The 19,198-nt window shown below is 38.6% G+C and overlaps 1 protein-coding gene across 1 annotated transcript in view; it reads left to right on the top strand.

Annotated features, from left to right (window-relative positions):
* The window catches only part of LOC133267362 (collagen alpha-1(XV) chain-like), a 116,608-nt gene that overhangs the window by 96,873 nt on the left and 537 nt on the right, over positions 1 to 19,198 (top strand). Inside the window, 10 exon segments of the mRNA XM_061449642.1 lie at positions 3,163 to 3,252; positions 5,977 to 6,026; positions 7,636 to 7,746; positions 9,116 to 9,260; positions 12,615 to 12,679; positions 14,417 to 14,545; positions 14,714 to 14,773; positions 16,142 to 16,201; positions 17,685 to 17,870; positions 19,046 to 19,161. Of these exon segments, the coding sequence (XP_061305626.1) occupies positions 3,163 to 3,252; positions 5,977 to 6,026; positions 7,636 to 7,746; positions 9,116 to 9,260; positions 12,615 to 12,679; positions 14,417 to 14,545; positions 14,714 to 14,773; positions 16,142 to 16,201; positions 17,685 to 17,870; positions 19,046 to 19,161 (1,012 nt within the window).

Raw genomic sequence — 19,198 nt, 5'->3', positions numbered from 1 at the left:
AAGTACTTTTTTGTGGTTATTGCATAACTGGGGTTCCTGGAAGGAGAGGGGGGAAAGAAGTGGTCTTCTTTCTTTTTCTGGTGAAACTGTAAGATCCCATCTTGGTCCAGTCCCAACATGCTCCTAAATTCAAAGACTCCCGATTACTTGTGTCCACCTCCATACAGGGACTGAAAAAGTTTTTTATGTCCACTTTTATTTTTTTAACAAAGAATCCATGATTTAACAGAATAAATGCCCATAACGAGCCTTAAGTTCAAGGCACTTTCCTTAGTTCTAAGAGTTGACTCCAAGCTGATAAAGGACATTCTGCTGTTTTTAGACTTTCAGCCTAGGTAAATGCTTGAAACTGAGGATTTTAACTATGACAATTTTGTTTAAAACTTGTGTCTATTCAGTTGATCGTTATAGGGTTTTTTTCTCTAAATGCATACTAATTCTCAGCCCCAATAGTAAATCCTAAAATCATTCCAGTATGCATCCCTTCTTTCTTCAGTTTAAGGAGGAAAAGTTACCATTTACACAGAGTTTTCTCTCTCTCTCCCATTTTAAGATTATATAAGGTTCAATCTTTCCATTCCTGAGACAGAACTCTATCAGATAAGCACAAGGTGGTCACCTACTCTGTGCATCAGGCATCAAAATTAATGCAAGCCTGAGTCTGTGCTTTCGTCCTTCCTCAAAGACATGCTCCAAGGATGCATGAGGGAAACATGTAGAGAGAAACAGGAAGCAATTCTGTGCAAAAAAAAAGCAACAAACCAACCAACCAACAAACGAACAACAACAAAAAAAAAAACACCAAAAAAACCCAAGAAAAAAGAAGAGAAAAAACCCACACAAAAAAAACAGTGGTGACAGATGTTTAAAATCATGCTGCCATGATCAAATTGTGTGGAAGTCTTTCAGTTCCAAGGGAAACAGAAAATTCTGTGACAGTTTTGCCCCTTCAGAGCTTTTTGAAGCTGGAAAAAAAAAAGACCGAACACTATAACAAAGTCCCTGAGCATCCACCGGGAGCAGCTGGCTATTTTATTATGATACAGTGAAACACAGTGGAGAAAGAGGTCTTCTCAAGATCTCAGAGGAAATAAAGTCAGTGGTCTTCTTCCTTTTATTTAAATACTTAAAACAAAAGTTCATTCCTGCCTACTCATTATATTTTCAGAGTGGGGGGAAAAAAAAGCAGTAGTGCAGCCCTAAATATACAGCCTAAACCTGTTACCCTGCTCCCATGTTCCTGAGGATCAAATCAGTGTTCCCATCACTGTGCGAAGGAATCTGGAAAGTTTACAGTTTAATCAGATAACTCAGAGTGTGCATGCAAAACAAGTTGAATTGAGGCAGCAGTAGTATACGCTATATCAGCTCCAAATGCTGGATCTTGGAGGTGTTTCTGGAAGAAGAGATGGCTACCTGGGGACCAGCTTGGTAGCATGGTCCAGAGAGTAGGCAGAGCAGGCACAGCAACTGGAAGAGCTCCTCTCCCTCAGCAATGACTGAGACACTCAGAAAGACCAGGCCACCTTGATCCAAATGGAAAAAGAAAGCAAGAGAAGGAAAAGTGTGTAAGGGATCAGGATAAAGGGCAAGAATGGACATAGTAACTGGTCGAAGAAGACACTGCGAGAACAGCTTGCTTGTATAACTCTGTATTGGTCTCAATATTTTAAGATGACCTAAAATACTGATGACTAGATTGGAAATCTGCCTGGAAAATAAATCTGAAGACGTCACAGTGCAATAGTTAGGGTTCAGCTGACAACTAGGAAAACTAGCTGTGCACCTGAGACATTGTGCGATTGGCCTCAGTGGAATTATAAAATGAGGCCTCACTGTTTTGTCAGTAGGCATTGGAACATGGGCTCACAACTGGAGGCTGAGTCACCAGACAGATCATGGGGAGACCTGTGGGCGTATGACCAACTTTCTCATGGCTGAAAGACAAGAGAAAGGTGTAGAGGAACTGTCTGGAAACTTCCATTGTAACATGGGACTCTGAAAGGGAAGAAGTCTATCTCATTCTTCTAAATTTGCAGTCATTCTGCACAACTAAAGAAGAAAAAATGCTGCAACTATTTTTCAAACTAAGGCTTTCTTACCAATAAGGTCTTTATTTATTTCTTAATCATGAAATCTTATTTATAAGTGGCACCAGGCTGTGGAGCATGGACTGGGTACCCAAGCAAGAGACTGTTTCTGTGCTTGCCCCAGTGAAATTGACAAATTCAATCGTATCAGGTAAGAAGATCCACTGACTGCAAGAATAGATCACTACTAGCCACAGGGGCTGAAGATACCTTGGGCAGGGAACAATCAAAAATTACTTCAAGAGATGTATCTTGTATCTGCTTGTCATTGCATTCTTCCTGCTCGTAACTCTGAATAGGACCAGCTGACCTTAAGCTTTAAAAGCATTTTTACCTGAAGGAAGTGGCTATAAGATGTTATCATGGTACAATTGTGTTATTTTATATTAATTTTGCAAAGATGCTAGCAATTACTCATGTAGAACAAAGGGAGAAATCAGACCTAAGAAGTCTAAATACTCACAGGTCGTTTTACCCAGATATTTTATAGGGTAAGGTTACCATGGAAGTTGAATCATATCTGGGAAAATAGAGGCTTTACCTAGATGTATTTGGATGCAATTCTACCCTTAGCCCACCTGGGTGTAAAATTATGCCAAAAGCACATCTGTTCTCAGAGAATGTTTTCTTCATTATTAATGCTTTTATGACATGAAGGAGCAATAAATTGTAACATTTTTTACATTCACAGTTTCGGATGTTATCATTTATTGGTTTGGTTTTAAGTCTGGAGCTAGTAAAAGGTGTGATGTCAAAAGCAGAGCCATAACTCAAGAACTGTTTGTACACCTGCCCCAGTGAAATTCACAAATGCAGTGAGAATAGGTTTGTCTTAGGCTAGGTGGTTAGGGAAGACTGACCTGTAAGACACTGTCTTGCACATGTTGGAGTTCATAAGAGAGGACAATCAGACAGCTGTTCAATGTTCATGAGGCAAGCGAGACAAGCACATAAGGACTAGAGCCACGTGTCCCACATGTGTAGCAAAGCCTGCTCTCACTTTCGGTGGTTGTCACTGCTATTGTCTCTGCTGTTTGCAAGATCCTGTGAATTCATGATGCTTTTGTGGCAGGTGCTAAAGCAAACAGAGATTCCTGGGGGCTGAGCAATTCAGTGGACTTAAAAGGAGAAAAGGGAGACAGAGGTGCTCCAGGACCACCAGGTAGGTATACTAAACCTGGTATATCATTGGCATCCTATAAATGAATACATGAAGGAATACAAAACAGACATTTAAATTAGAAAGCAATTCAACAAAGTGCTTTGATACTTACTCCTGAAGCCTTACCTGCCTAAAGACTTATACCAAGGTTCCTTGCTGAATTGACACACAGAACAACAAAGCCATGATATTATGCAAAATGTCTTATGGAAAGAAGTACCTACACTGTACATTTGTGAGCATTATGAATGAGTTAAGTACGAGAATACATATTGAAATGTAACTGCCTGGTCAGAGATTTTTTGAAATTTTAGGACATCATGTCCATTTTCTGAGATAACATTTTGTTGGAAATTTTTTTGAGTCAATTAGACTAAAATCCAGTGCTTTCCATCTCAGGGTAACACACTTCCGCATTCTGAGTTCAAGGCAGTCATTTGCTGATGACAGTCTCACTTCCAGCAAGAAGTGTAACTAGATGTTCAACCAGCTTTTTAATATTCTATGCTTTATTTATGAAAATCATGAGAAGTCTGTGTGAACTAAAAATACCAACTCACTGGTGGTAGGAGTATCATAGCAGATGTTCCACTATAAACATTTACTTTTCTGTATCAAAAAGTTGATGCATGTTGCTAATTCTTACACATTCAAAAATAGATACAGAAACAAGCATCTGTTTGAAAAGATTACAATCTCTTCCTTTTCTGTACATTTTTTGAAATCTCGTATACTGAGATAAGCCTTTGGTCAGTGCCAGAAATATTTTGAAATAGGAGAAGCCATATTTCAAATTAATATTGTTATAGCATATTCATAATCTTTATCTTTTTGTTTATAATAAATACAAAGCTATATCTACATGGATATTTCTCTCTTCGTCCCAAAGACACAGTTCTGTTGACTGAAGGTAATTTGGTTATTATTAAGAGGACATCTGTTTGTTCTAATAAAACCTGTTTTAGTGCCTCATCCTAATTCATTTTTATTCTGTTCAGTATCCAGTGCCTTAAAATAAGTGGTTAGTGCTTCCTAATCATCAATAAACGTGTAAAAAGAAGCAGCAGAAATTAAGAAAATTTCATCTTCTGTGATGGCTTATCCACCATGAACATGCTGTTCCATGTTCTGTATTTAATGCAAATTCATGTCCTACAAGTATTTTTGTCTATACCTTACAATATCAGGTTCTTCAGAAGAAGAGGATTATGAAAAGATTATGCTTATGATCTTGTTATAAAACTGCAGCTAGTGGAGGATGGTGAAAATAACACAAGAATTCTGGTTAACCTGAAAACTGAATTCACCTTCCTCTTAAAATAACAGATATTCATTTACTTGTTTTCCAACCAAATCCTAACTAGCTTCAATATTTTGTGAAGTTAAAACATGTTAAATAAGACTAATTCTGTTCCTGCTCTATAAAATATTCCTGTTTGGTTCTTGCTCATTGATGTAGTTGCTAAAATATTCTTTCATACAAACCAATTTTCTAGGTCTCACAGATGTACATATAATCATTGACAGTAAAAATTCACAAGCCAGAAGTTGCAGGGTAGTGGAACATGATTAAAGTATTGGAATTTTTCAAAACCTTCTCTTAGGGACAGATGGCTGAAGATCCTTCCACTACAGTATCTGTTAAGTTTCAGCAATCAGAAAAGCTTTCTGAACTGTAGTACTTGTCCACGCAGTGGATTTATTATTTATATTCACAAAATATCTACTGTACAACCTTACAAATAGGCTCTATTAATTGATTTCATGCAAAAATATGAAGTCAACAGAAAAGTGGGTAAAAAGCATCTCCTCACATGGATCGAGTAAACTGCTGCAGGGAGCTATAATTGGCAGGGTTGAAATAAAGTCAAAATAGCTGCCATAGGGGGAATACATTTCTGATTCATACAGATGTATACAATGTCTACTTGATTTAATTGTATCTGAGATAGCATACTGAGATCTCAGTCCTATGGCTGGCACAAAGTTGGACCCAAAGGTATCAAAAATTAATCGGAACACATTTGAAGAAGATGCATGAAGCTGTTATGGACAGCTTTAAAACAATCTTTTTTTGTATGCCGAGTGTATGCCAAACAGAGATTATTTGAAGGCTTTTTGGACTTTTTGTGCCTGCTTGGCAGCTTTGGCTGACCACCATTGGCAGACAACAGAACACAGGTGGTATAACCATTGATACTGGTATTGTTTTTTGTTGCAGAAAAGCTTCACAGAACAATTATTCTGTGATCAGCACAGCACAACAAGTTCCTTTCATTTGTCAGTTATGGTACTCTCCTTGCCTAAAAGATAACGCGGCTACTGACTGGTCACCCCACTGCTGACAAAACGTGGAAAGCTTTTCTTTTACCTTGGTTTCCATCAAATTTGAATGCTTCTCTTTAAGCCTCTGCTAGGCTGCCGTGTGTTTTTTTCAGAAGACTGGGAATTTTTCACCTTTGAGACTTCTTGGCTTTCAAATTTGTCTGAAATTCATAATTAGATTCAGAAGTTATTAAGGTGGAATAACAGACAAGTTAGGGCATGTAAGCCTTGCTTTGTTAGGAAACCAAGCTAAAAATATCTGTTAGATTTAAAGGTTAATGTTATAATTGTAAATATTTTTTCCTTTAAACTCCCAAACCAGTAATATCCAAAGGACTGCTTTTAAAAAGAAAATTACAGATAATTATTGTACCTAATTGTATTTTCTTCATTTTTCAGGTCCACCTCTGCCTCCATCATATTTTAGCCACTTTATTAATAGCATAAAGGTAATTATATCCCATTTGTGCTTGAGTTCTGTTAACCTTTTTTAAAATGTACTTCACTATAAATTAAGCATAAAACAGTATAGCATGGTGAAATATACAAAACAAATCAGAGCATCAGTAATTATAAATAATACAAATTTCTTAAACTCCAGCTGCATAGACAAGCTTATTACAAGTATAGAGATAGCAGATGTCAGTAGTCTATAAAGATTACTTTTGTTAAAAATTTATTATTGAGGCTTTTTACCTTCCTGGTGATATTAGAGTGAGTCATAATTCACTGTTACCTAACATAAATTGGTATAAATTATCTGCCATAAATGAACGCTTGTGTTTCCATGCCAGGTCAGCTAAGAGACATCCATTACCCAAAGGGCTTCTAGAAAAATTTAGCAATAGTTAACACATTGCAGGGGGGAGAAATTACTTCTGTGTAATGCTATTTCTCTTTTAAGCACCCTGAATATGTTCAAAGAATGAAAACTACTTTCTCTGGAATCTCTTACAAGAAAGTATACCCACACCTTGATGTGTTTGGTCTCTCTTTGTTCCGTTATTCTCCTGAACACTTCAAGAGACAAGGAAGACTACCAATGCAATATTATTTTAAATGTTTTTTAGTAAACAAGGCTCTTTATCAGTAGATCTGAAAGAATTTGAAACGAGTTATCATTTAATGATACCACCAAAAGCAGTATACTGTCAGTTTCCTTGAAGGACTCTTAGTGCTGTCTGGCTTACAGATTTTGTTTCAGTTTGGCTGAGTGCATCTAAGTTATTCCCATGATATAAAGTGCTACATGTATGCATGACAGAACTGACATGGCTTCTTTGATCTTACAGAATTGTGTCTGTAGCTTTACAGTTTTAGCTACAAAGAATTCATTTTCCATCTATTCCTTCATCTCTGCAAAATGGCATGCCATACATAAAGCTTTATAGTGCTGTTTGCTGGGAAACTAAAAGGAAGACAAGTCAGAGAAGGAGCTATATATAGCCATCCCTGCTAGCTTTTTGCAGTTATCTTGTCCTTCTTGCTTTGCTCTTTGCCTCTTCTATTCACAGGTTTATTTCTCAGAAAGGTGAAACAAAGTAGACCAAAAAAAGGTGAAGTTAAAAAAAAAGGCAGATGAACAGAAGAAAATAATGTGAGGAGGAACCTACGATTGTTGTGGCTCATTTTGCACAGAGAGATAATGACCTAGTAATGACACTGTTCCCCAAACTAACTGATAACCAACAATGAAGTACAGAAAAAGGGATGCAGGTCAAAGTGTCTGCAATTTTGTGTGGTGTCTTTTTTGTTATCCTGTTACAACCCCCCTCCCTCCCCTTTCTCTCATCCTGTGCACAGTAATCTTGCCACATACTTTTAAATATGTGTCCATTCCATGTCAATCTTGCTTTGCTTTTGCCTTGATGAAGCAGAAAAGCAGAAAAACAAAAAACAGGCTTTTATGCTTCCTCCAACTTTCTCTTTACCTCCACTTACTGCACAAAATAAGAGTAGGTAGAATAGCAGAAAACAACAGGTTTCATGTAACTTTGAAAGATCAGTACATAGAGATCTCACTTCAGCTCAGTGTTTTAAAATATATTCTCTTCAAAGGGTGAAAAAGGAGACAACGGAGTCACTGGTTTAAAAGGAGAAAAAGGAGAACCAAATGGAGGTTTTTTTCTGACAGGACCTCCTGGACCACCTGGAAGACCAGGATTAGTTGTAAGTCATGCGAGCTGTAGAACAGGAATATTTGCGGGTACCCACTGCTTTAAATTAGAAGGCACTAAAAAGAGATAGACAAAATGATGCTAAGAGCTATATAAAAATTTATATGCTAACCATTAGGTGAATAGAACAGAGTTGCATTAGGCATAAACACAAACACTTCACTGTTGTGCACAGAATTAATTGGTATGAAAAACTGATGCAATGTTATGCTCAGCTGCCTAATACAACTACATCAGTATGTAGGTTCATGCTATTAATAGCATTACAAATCAAGGCAGTATATATAACTTGTGACGTTCCTACTTATATCCCCATAAATGCCAAAATAATTATGTTCCATCTAAATAATTCATCTCATTTTCTATTCCAGTAATCCAAAAACATTAATGTAAAGTCCAGTGTATATCAGTCTGGATCATTCCTATAAAATTCATCCACTGTCTAATCTCTGCCTAGTTGTTTTATCTTCTGGCAATTCCCACCACAGTTACTTTAGAATCAAATGCACTAATTATTTGGAAACTTGATCTTATCCTTGAGATCTGGCAACAAATACGTGCATTGCATTGCTCCATTATCATATTCAGTGCCAAGGAGCATGAATAGGTGGGTCACAACTGAGGTCGAAGTGTTAGGTTAGCAAGCCCACCTCCAAAAAATCCCCTAGTACTCCACATTTCTGAGAACCATCTCCCCTTTTAGAAACTGTTCTACTGGCAAGAAGGAGTTGGTTGGCACAGCTGAGCTCTCCTAGTCCAGAGACCAAAAACTGTTCCATGTATGCAAGCCAGTTTTAGCACAGGGACCACAAGCCCTCCTCATTCAGGCTGAGGACACACTGCTGAACTGGAAAAGCAGAGTTGGAGCCTTTTTAATCTGGAAGACTAGCAGCTGGAGAGTTTAAGGACTATGAGCTGAAATTTCATCACAGGAGGGAGAAGACAGCACTCATCATGATACATGCATCCTGCATAGACACACTTCATGTTAAAGCTTTGCACCGTGTACCTTCTGACAAACTCTTATAAACACATCAAATCAAGTAGTCTCAGCAAGAGCAAAGTTGAGATCCAGGGCTTTGAGAGTACTGTTGAGAGTTTTGCAGGTGTCAGCAACTACGGAATAGGTGCAAAAATTTTCAGAAAGCTTTCTGAAACTTAAATTCTTTAATTTGGTTTAGTACATGGTCACCTTTTCCTTTTCCATTAATATCCATGCCTCCTTGAAGAAAACTACATACAGCCTTATGTCTGAACACTGACGTGGTACCAGGCCTTCAGAAAATGTCACCACCAGAGACGAAGGCTCTGCACTAGTGAAACTGATACATTCAAAGAAACACTGTTTTTATCACTGATAGGGACCAAAAGGGGATTCAGTTGTTGGACCCAGAGGACCTCCAGGATTACCAGGCCTACCTGGCTTACCAGGTTATGGAAAAATTGGACCTCCTGGCCCACCTGGCCCACCAGGCCCACCAGGACCCCCTGCAATATACGGCTCAGGTGAGAGGGTGTGATTTCACTTTTCACTGTGTATGTGAGTGCATATGCATGTGCCCACACCCACACCACCACTGTCTTTATGTACCTGTTCTTCCATCTGCCCACACACTCTGCACATCTGATTCAGATTGCTTCCCTCTTCCTTCCTGCTCTCTACCAATTTCACCTTGAGGGAGTAATGGGGAACATGCTCTTCTTGAGGTGAATGGAATTAAATCTGGGTGGCAGCCAGGCACAGGTGGTGTTCCCCACGACTCAGTACTGGGGCCAGTCCTGTTTAATGTCTCTATCAATGATCTGGATGAGTGGATCAAGTAAACCCTCAGTAAGTTTGCAGATGACACCAAGTCAGGTGGGAGTGTTGATCGGCTTGAGATTGGCTTGAGGTGAGGAAGGCTCTACAGAGGGATCTGGACATGCTGGCTTGATGGGCCAAGGCCCATTGAGGTTCAAAAAGGCTCAGTGCTGAGCCCTGTACTTGGATGTGTTGGACTCAGTGATATTAAAAGCTTTTTCCAACCTAAATGATTCTATGATATAAATGATATAAAGGTAGTACCTACAGTAAAGTTTAGGTCTAGAATGAAACTGCTGGAGAAGTGCTTCTAAAAGCTAGTTGTTATGCAAATGCTGTATAGAAACAAAACTCTGAAAGGGTTGATTACTGTACCTTTAATGATTTTCAACTTACTGGACTAGAAAGGGAGTAAAATGGTCTACAAATAGTCACATGGAAGGGGGGACCTTTACAAACAAGGTGGCACTTGAGCTTCAGAATGTACTTCAGCTTGAGAATCTACCAGATGCTCTCAAACTTGCATCAAAGGGAGTATGTGGCTATAAACCAAGTGCTGTAGTTCAAGACATTTTTGCTTTGGCTCTTGGGTCACAGGTCTGCTAGTGACAAGCCTCATACTGTTAGTGTCTAGCCCTTAGATTGAGTCCTTGTGGATTGGGTCCTGGCCTCCTCTGACCTTACTCTACAGGTCTGCCTGAGCAAGTGACTCTAATTCCTCCCTCTGGGAATTCTGACCAGCTTGAGAATCCAGCCAGGTAAACCAGAGCAAAGCATTCCTTAGTCTCAGCTGAAGACGGTTTACTAACAGAAAGGACATTGTTAACTGAATAGAGAGGCTATAATGCACATCTGTCCTGCCTAAAGTTTGGGCAGGTCTAGCTAATACTGATTTTTTTTTTTTCTGAGTACTAACAATCAGTCTGTTTGATCACAAGACCTGTGCCTCAGTATGCTCGTTGGGAAGCAGGCTACTCTGTCCCCATTTTGTTCTCTCCAGCTATTTCTTGAACCTGGTCAGATTGATTTATATAGCTGTCCAGGGAGAAGGTCCAATCTGTGCTCCAATAAATATTATTAACTGAATATTTATCAGAAGTCTTCATCCTTTGACAAATATTTGAAGAAGAAGAAATACTTAATATCTTTGATGTTGGAACATAAGCCTGTACCTGAATTGGCCCCTCACCATTATAATACAGACAGATCCTCAGCATCCATAAAGACCTTCAGGCCTTTTCCTGTGTAATTTATGTTAAGGACTTCTGAAAATTAGCTAAGAGACCCAGTCAGACAAAACAAATTATTATTAGCATTCCATCCCTATACTTTCACCTCTCTGCCATTAGTCTTCATCATCCTCCTACACATTTTCCTCTCTGCTTTGTAAAAAGCTTCTTTAGGCAGCACACTGATGGATGTCCATTTTACTAAATGTTACGAACACAGATGTTTATTTATTTCTAGCTTCAAAGCACTGTTATCTCTGTTAAAGCTGTTACTGTAATATGGGGCTCACATACTGTAATATGGGGAAAGATGCTTGCTTTCAGTCTTCCATATCTTTCCTTCTTCCCTTCCTAAAAAGAACTGAGCTTTTACTCCAGAAAACAGGGACTTTCACCTCAAGGTGAAGAAATTCAGGTTTGGAGTAGAGCCAGCTGCTAGGTACTAGATATTGTGGACCACAGTCTTAGAAGTTCAAATCCATACTACTGCAGAATTCTTTACTGCTTTGTTAACTTTTACAGAAAAAGCCTCCCTCAAAGAATATATGGGCAGGAGCTAAAAGTTCTTCCTCTTCCGTATGTACGCCATTAGCAGCTTCCAGAAGAGCATTCTGGTAATTTTAAGTGAATCTGGTTCATTTGGAGCTCCTGGACAAAATCCAACACACACACACAAAAAAGCATAGAGGGTGGAAACAAGGATGGGTAGCCTGAGAGAAATATAGAGAAATTGGCTGAGCAGTCAGGGATCAGGATAGGAAAGCTAAAGCCCTGACAGAATTAAATCTGGGCAGGGACATTAACAGCAACAAGAAAAGCTTCTACAGCTTTTATTGGGGATATAAGCTTTTACTGGGGATAAAAGGAAGATGAGAGAATATGTGGGCCCCCTTCAGAAGCAAACGGGAGACCTGGTTACCCATGACATGGAGAAGGCCGAGGTACTCAATGACTTTTTTGCACCAGCAAGAGCTCCAGCCACAACACCCAAGTCATGGAATGCAAAGGCAGGGACTGGGAGAATGAAGAACCACCCACTGTAGGAGATAGGTTTGAGACCATCTAAGGAACCTGACGGTGCACAAGTCCATGGGACCTGATGAGATGCATAGACAGGTTCTGAAGGAACTGGCAGATTAAGTTCACTGGAGCACCTCTGCTAGGGACACAGGCTGAGAGAGCTGGGCTTGTTCAGCCCGGAGAAGAGAAGGATTCGGGGAGACTTTAGGACAGCTTCCAGTACCTAAAAGGGCTGACAAGAAAGCTGGAGAGAGCCTTTCTAAAAGAGCATGTAGGGAAAGGACAAGGGGGAATGCATTTGAACTGACAGAGGGGAGATTGAGATGAGATCTGAGGAAGAAGTTCTTCCCTGTGAGGGTGGTGAGGCCCTGGCACAGGTTGCCCAGAGAAGCTGTGGCTGCCCCATCCCTGGCAGTGTTCAAGGCCAGCTTGGACGGGACCTTGAGCAACCTGGTCTGGTGGAAGGTGTCCCTGTGCGTGCCACGGGGGTTGGAGCCAGATGATGTTTAAGGTCCCTTCCAATCCAAATCATTCTATGATTCCATGATTTGCAGAGTATCTGCAACAGATTGAAATCTGTTGACCTTAACCTCCCAAGTAACAGAGAAAAGGCTGTTTCACCACTGCTTTACAAAAAATCCTTTGAATGTATTTTCCATGGTTGTCTTAAACACAGCTTAATTATGTAAGTTCTATGTGAGGCATATGGCTATTTAAAGACACCACCACCAAGCCCTTTCTTTATGTCACTAATCTTGTCTCTCAAGAATGACGACCTTCAACATGTATTGTGTGCTTGTTTCATTTTAGCAGCTGCAATGCCTGGGCCACCAGGTCCTCCTGGAGAGCCAGGGCCACCTGCAACCAGGAGTCTGGTAAGACAGCAAAATAAGGAATTTTGCCATTGAAACATTGCTTCAAATCTTTTGGTGGCCATTGGAAGCACTGAGAGGAGGGAAAGCTCCTTCCTGTGTTTTTAATAGAATGCTTTCTGGTTTTCTGAACCTCCATATTTTTCAGCAAGAAATTAAAAGAATTGGGAAAAGTGATAAGAGAAGTCTGTCCATTGCCTTGTTAGTTACAGCCTATTCAAACATAAAGATTGATGGCATGCTAAAGTATTGGAAAAGTGCATATTCTATGTTCACAGCAATGCCTCTGAAAGAGTTTAGCAACTTCACCTGCTGAGATACTAAAATAACTACTGAATGCCCAGTTTCCATGAAAAAAAACGTTACTGAATTAAAATCCATTAATATAGATCACTTTATTCTAAGAAAACCATAGATTTTTCCAGCAAATCTAAAAATTGTTGTGTCAGACAATACACATAAATTTGTTTCCTTTTCTTACTGCATGAATCAAATCAGAATTGTATCCCAGATATCCATGCAGTAAAAATGACACCTTAGACTTCTGTCTTGTTAATTTCTAAATTAAATAGTCATAGTTTCTGGGGTGGGGGGGTGGGGGGAGAATCAAGCTAGCAGAGGGGGCTCATTGGAAATTCTTCCTTTTCCACATTCTCGTATTATGGTAGAACAGCAATACACTGGATAACTTAAGCAATCATTTGAGAATGCACTAATGAACAAGCAGACTTTCAGATCATGTATATCATATCAAATAAATTAAGAAGAATCTGAGTTTCAATTTCTTAATGCCTTCCCACCCTAGTGTCATACCTCTGCTGACTGTCTTTTGTCATAGAAATTCAGGACTGACAATAATAACAGATCAGGGGAGAAACAGGTGTTCAAAGGCTGGTGCCTCAAGGTAGTAGACTGCAGACACAGGCTGGGAGCTACTGTCACAGACAGAAGATCCAGGACTTAGGTCAAAATCAACACTAAATCCCAACATTAAAAAACAATAGGCAGATCTATAGTAGGGTCTGTATGATTCAGAAAGCATTTATATGCCTTCTGACCCAGAAGAAATGAGAAAGAAATTACACTCCAGTGTTAAGAAATAGCACTGTCAAGAAACTTGCCCCTGATTTTACACTACCTGCAATTATCAGACTGTAAAAGCAACACATCTTACGGAGGACTGTGCTCTTATCTTCAGGTGACAAAGGCAGAGGTAGTAAGTGCAACGTCCATATCTGACAGACATTAGTTTAAGTCTCATGATGATCTGTGAAAGCGAAATTGAAAAATACTTGCTGTGTAAACTAGAGGTGTCTGGAAACATAAAGAAAGGAATAAGTAAACACCCTTAAAGAAAAGAGATAACACCACTAACAAAAATGTAACAGAAGCAAATTAATCTAGAGTTGTGTATGATATTTACAAGCCTTATCAAATCTCTTCTGAACTCTGCCATTTTCATCAAGTGTGCTAAACTGTAGAGATGCAATAATCTTCACTCAGTGCAAAATTAACTATTGGTGTAGTTCTACAACAATCCAGAGAATGATGACACCAGTGTGCTAAATTATTGAGATATTTATGTTACTGAAGCTTTTTGTATGAAATTATGCACAACTGATTTTATGAGCATTACCTGCAGAAGAAGCCTTGACAATTATGTCTTCAATGAGACTTCAGTTTAACTTGCAAAATGTTTTGTGTGTCTGATGAAGCATCTTTCATTTTCCTACTTGACAGGTTACAACATTCCATAACATTGAGGGTATGCTGGAAAAAGTTCATTTGGTAGCAGAAGGTACGCTAATCTATCTGAGTGAAACCAGTGAGGTTTATATCCGTGTTCGAAATGGATGGAGAAAATTGCAGGTACTATTGCACTATGTCCAAATCCTTTCCAAATTCCTTGCTTAAAATAGAATTGTTGCAGATATTTTTTACATGGATGGAGAAGTATGGGCACAAAGATTTCTCTTTTACAGTTTAGAAACTGTTGGTGATGTGGTTTTGTGTTCTTGTCCTTTTGGATTCTTTCAGCTTGGTGAGCTAATTCCTATCCCTGCTGACAGCCTTCCTCCTCCAGCCTTATCAAGCCATGTAAGTATGATATATGGGACTGTGAAAAAACGAGTCTAAATGTGCAAAACCAGGCAATACATTTGGCAGACTGCAGGCAGTTCCCTGTACAACATGATTTTCTGCTGAGACTTGTCAGTTCAAAGTAAACATCCTACCACTTGCAAATGGGTTCACAATTGCCAGTCATCTGTTTCCATTATCTTCTGAGACTCTAAACACTATAGAGACAAAGCAGCATCTACAAAAAGCAGTACAAAGCAAGCTGCCTACCAGAAAAAAAAAAAAAAACAAGCAACAAAAAAAAAACAACAAAACAACAAAAACCACCAAACAGTACTCTGTTTTGCAATACTGAAGTCACCCATAGAATCCTAGAATGGTTTGGGTTGGAAGGGACCTTCAAAGATCATCTAGTCCAATCCCCCCGCAATGAGCAGGGACATCTTCAACTAGATCAGATCGCCCAGAACCACATCAAGCCCTGGTCTTTTTCAAGCAAACTCAGAATTCTATTTCTGAAAAGGTTTTCTTTAAATTATTATAGTCCTGTATTCAGGGTATATTATCATCACCTGCATGTAGCTTATACCAGAGTGTGCTGACAGTCTGTTCTAAAGCCTCAATTGTTAGCTTGCACCTGACCCCATTCTGCAAGTTATTGTACCAACCGGCATGTGAACACGCTGTCTGTCCCCAAAAAAATTGCAGGAGGATGAAAACCAAGAAGTGGTGAAGGGGCTAGTGAGCAGTCTGATGAGAGAGAAATGCACTTAACACACTTGAGAAAATGTCTAGACTTACGTTACAGGAAATTGTATGCAGCTTTTACCTGACACCACATGATTTCCCAACTGGTACAGCTTGTTACTCTTACTGCAACTAGAGAAGAAAACTTTGCTGTTCCTCACACAGTCTGAAGATCATCAACTTTCTGGTTCCTACATGCCAATTGCTTCAAAGAAGGAATTACAGAGGCCTTGAGAAATATTCCCACCACTACATTTTCTGTTTCCACATCCTCCTTACTGTTCCAGTTTTAATTTCCCTGAACTGGTCTTCTGCTCCTGCCAAGAGCAAGCTGCCTCCACAAAGGATTCCAGGTGCTGACATCAGCTCTGGCAGAGCACTGTGGATGGGTACACTTGAGTCTAGAAAAGCAACTCTGGCCAGGACAGCTTTCAAATACATATTTATGTGACAGACCATTAATTTGGTCTGATATGTGGATAAAGTATCCTGGCTACGTGGTTTGTGTTTATTTTTCAGAGGCAAGAGAGTTTCATATTCTCCAATGTTCAATGTTTGTTTTATTTAGAAAATTATTGTCTAAAACTCTGATCTGAGTAAAATGTCTAACATATCTGTTTGCATGTGTTAAAATAACAGGGATTTCAGTCTCTTCCAGCGCGAAGTCCAGTACCAAACATGAACAATGGAAAACCATCAGTAAGTGTGAGATCTGTATTCCAACTGCATAGTTTTGGTTTGAAACATGACAGTGTACATCTTGAGAGAGATTTGTGATAATTGCTCTTCAAATTCACATATTTCATTTTTATATAAAAAATATATTATCTATTATTACATTACATATTTTATATTCTATAGTATATATAATACGTTATTATATATTATAATTATATTATATATAGATTAAATAGATCAATATACACATTTATTTATGTGAATATAATATTATTTATTATATCACTTTAGATATTTACAAATACACTACTTTAACTGGTTTAGAAATCTCAGAGACAATTTTAAATTGTTTCCTCCAAATCTATTTTCATCATCCTAGCCCCTTTCCCATCTCAAAGGAAAAAAAAAAAGCTAATTCTGATTTAGTAATACCTCTTTACTTTAGTGATAGTACCTACAATAAAACAGTAATTTTTAAGTTAATAATATTGTTGCACTCAAATCATTAAAAAAAAAATTAGAATATTTTCTATCTTCATGGTGCTGGTTTTTTTTTAGGTAGACAATTCAGAATCTAAGCATTCATTTACAATACTTAAAACCAGTAAGACGAATACAGAAAGGCAACTAACATCTAAAACAAAAAACAAGCAGAACTCCACAAACACACAAACAAAAAAAAAAGTGTGGATTAGTTCTTGCATCTATACTGTTTGATTCAAGCATGCTACTTGTATTTGCTAACAGTGAGTTTTTAAATGGTGTATGGTCACTTCTTACTACTTATTTCATACTTGTAGGATTTGGGATTTTGTTTGTGTGATAACTCCAAGACTTCTACTTAAAAATATTAGGTGCTTTAAAATAATTTTATTTTAGGAATATATAATCTTCATGGTTTCCTTAATTTTCATCAATCCTAGAATGGTTTGGATTGGAAGGGACCTTATACATCATCTGGCTCCAACCCCCCGGCATGGGCAGGGCCACCTTCCACTAGACCAGGTTGCTCAAAGCCCTGTCCAGCCTGGGCACTGCCAGGGATGGGGCAGGCACAGCTTCTCTGGGCAATCTGTGCCAGAGCCTCACCACCCTCACAGGGAAGAACTTCTTCCTCAGATCTCACCTAAATCTGTCCTGTTTCAGCTTAAAGCTATTCTCCCTTGTCCTGTTTCTACCTGTCCTTGTCACTCCAGCATTTTGTAGGCCTCCTTTAGCTATGGGAAGGCTGCTGTAGGATCTCCCTAGAGCCTTCTCTTCAGATAAATTTCAAATTATTTCTGCTAGGGGTCACAGCTTTAAGAAATGTAACGTTAAGGCAGGAACTACCTGTCATACCTGGTATGGAAGGTAACAGTTCTTGTTCTGGCAGGAGGAGGGAAGGTCTAGTGTGTATTCAAATATATGTCTTCCTTCTACTACAGACTTTAAAAAAAAAAACAAAAACAAACAAACAAACAAAAACCACCATAAAATTGGTGACTTTCTTACTTTTTTTCTCCAGCTGCATCTGGTAGCTTTAAACTTGCCATCTTCTGGTGACATCCGAGCAGATTTTCAGTGCTTTCAACAGGCCCAACTAGCAGGTTTGACATCTACCTATAGAGCCTTCCTCTCATCGCATTTGCAAGATCTGGCAACAGTTGTCAGAAAAACCGACCGACAACATTTACCAATAGTCAATCTTAAGGTAAAAATGAGTACTTGATATATGTTTTATTAGGACAGGCTGTAATTGCCAAATATCTTGGAAAATGGCAAAGCAGAAAGTTTCAACCCAAGCTGCATTTTATAAAGAAGCAGCTTTGCTTTGCATTTCACAGTCAGGTTCAAAAACCAAAAAAGTAGTGATAAAGTTGAAAGTTACAGATTGTCTCATATTTCCTTTGCATTTTCAAAGGGTTGATTTTTTCCGGTATCCTAAGGCTAATGGCAGAAATAAAGGTATGAGAATAGTCTACTTCGAGCAGATCACTGACAAAGCAACAATACAATGTTCAGCTTTCTAGCTATTTTTTCTTTCAGAAAAAGTGCATCCTCATTTCTCAAAACCAGATATGTTCTACCTTCTAGTATGATTACAGAGTACAGTAGGCTAAAATGCCCATTTTTCTTATTCCTCAACATAAAGGCAAAGTCTGCTTAGGAGTGATGCTGGACTTACCCCAGTGAAACTGCAAGTCTAGAGCATGAGTCATTTTGTGGTCTCACATAAACAGACACACTGTAAAACTGAGGAAACAAACCATGTCTCCCATAGCATTGGCTGGGTAAACGGCCAAAGGAATCTAAAGGAATAATACATGATGCTTAGAACATGCTGAACGGATGCTACTCTGAAGCATGCAAATACGGAGCCTTGGAAACAAATTTGTAAACACAATATTATTTCAACTTTGACTGGAAAAAATCAAAATCAGGTAGCCTGATGCAAGTTTTTTTCCTTGATCATTTGCAACAAATGCCACAATTTTCACAAAATTATGACCTCAACAGAATTTCCAACACAAATTATCTGTATATTTTGTCTATAGCTAGTTCTAAGCAATTGTTCAAAGAACTCCTCAGGCAGTTGAGGGAGAAAAGGAGTGGAAATGGAGATGATCATGCTGACTAGCTGGAGTGACAATACAACTGAGATGCAACTGTGAGGCAAAGGTATGAATCAGAGAGCTATTAGCTTAGAGATGATAGATCAGACAAGTTTATTCAGGAGCACCATGCAGAGACTGATATGAAAACTGGAATCATAAGTGTCCTAAAATTCAGATAAGCTTTTAGATGTATAGATAAGTCTACAAAAATCAGGTATGATATGGATTTTGGATTTGTTTTATTTGTAAAAATGCCTTTGAATTTTAACAGGGAGAAACACTTTTCAGTAACTGGAATTCTATATTTAATGGAAATGGTGGACAATTTAACATTCATGTTCCCATATACTCCTTTGATGGGAAGAATGTAATGACCGATCCATCTTGGTAAGTTTACACTACCATTTATAAGACTTGCATGACA

This window comes from Pezoporus flaviventris, unplaced genomic scaffold, assembly GCF_033815535.1.
Source record: "Pezoporus flaviventris isolate CSIRO_AGI_PZ_B2104156 unplaced genomic scaffold, CSIRO_AGI_Pfla_v1 ptg000007l, whole genome shotgun sequence".
Classification (NCBI taxonomy): domain Eukaryota; kingdom Metazoa; phylum Chordata; class Aves; order Psittaciformes; family Psittacidae; genus Pezoporus; species Pezoporus flaviventris.
This window is presented reverse-complemented; position numbering and strand designations above follow the sequence as displayed.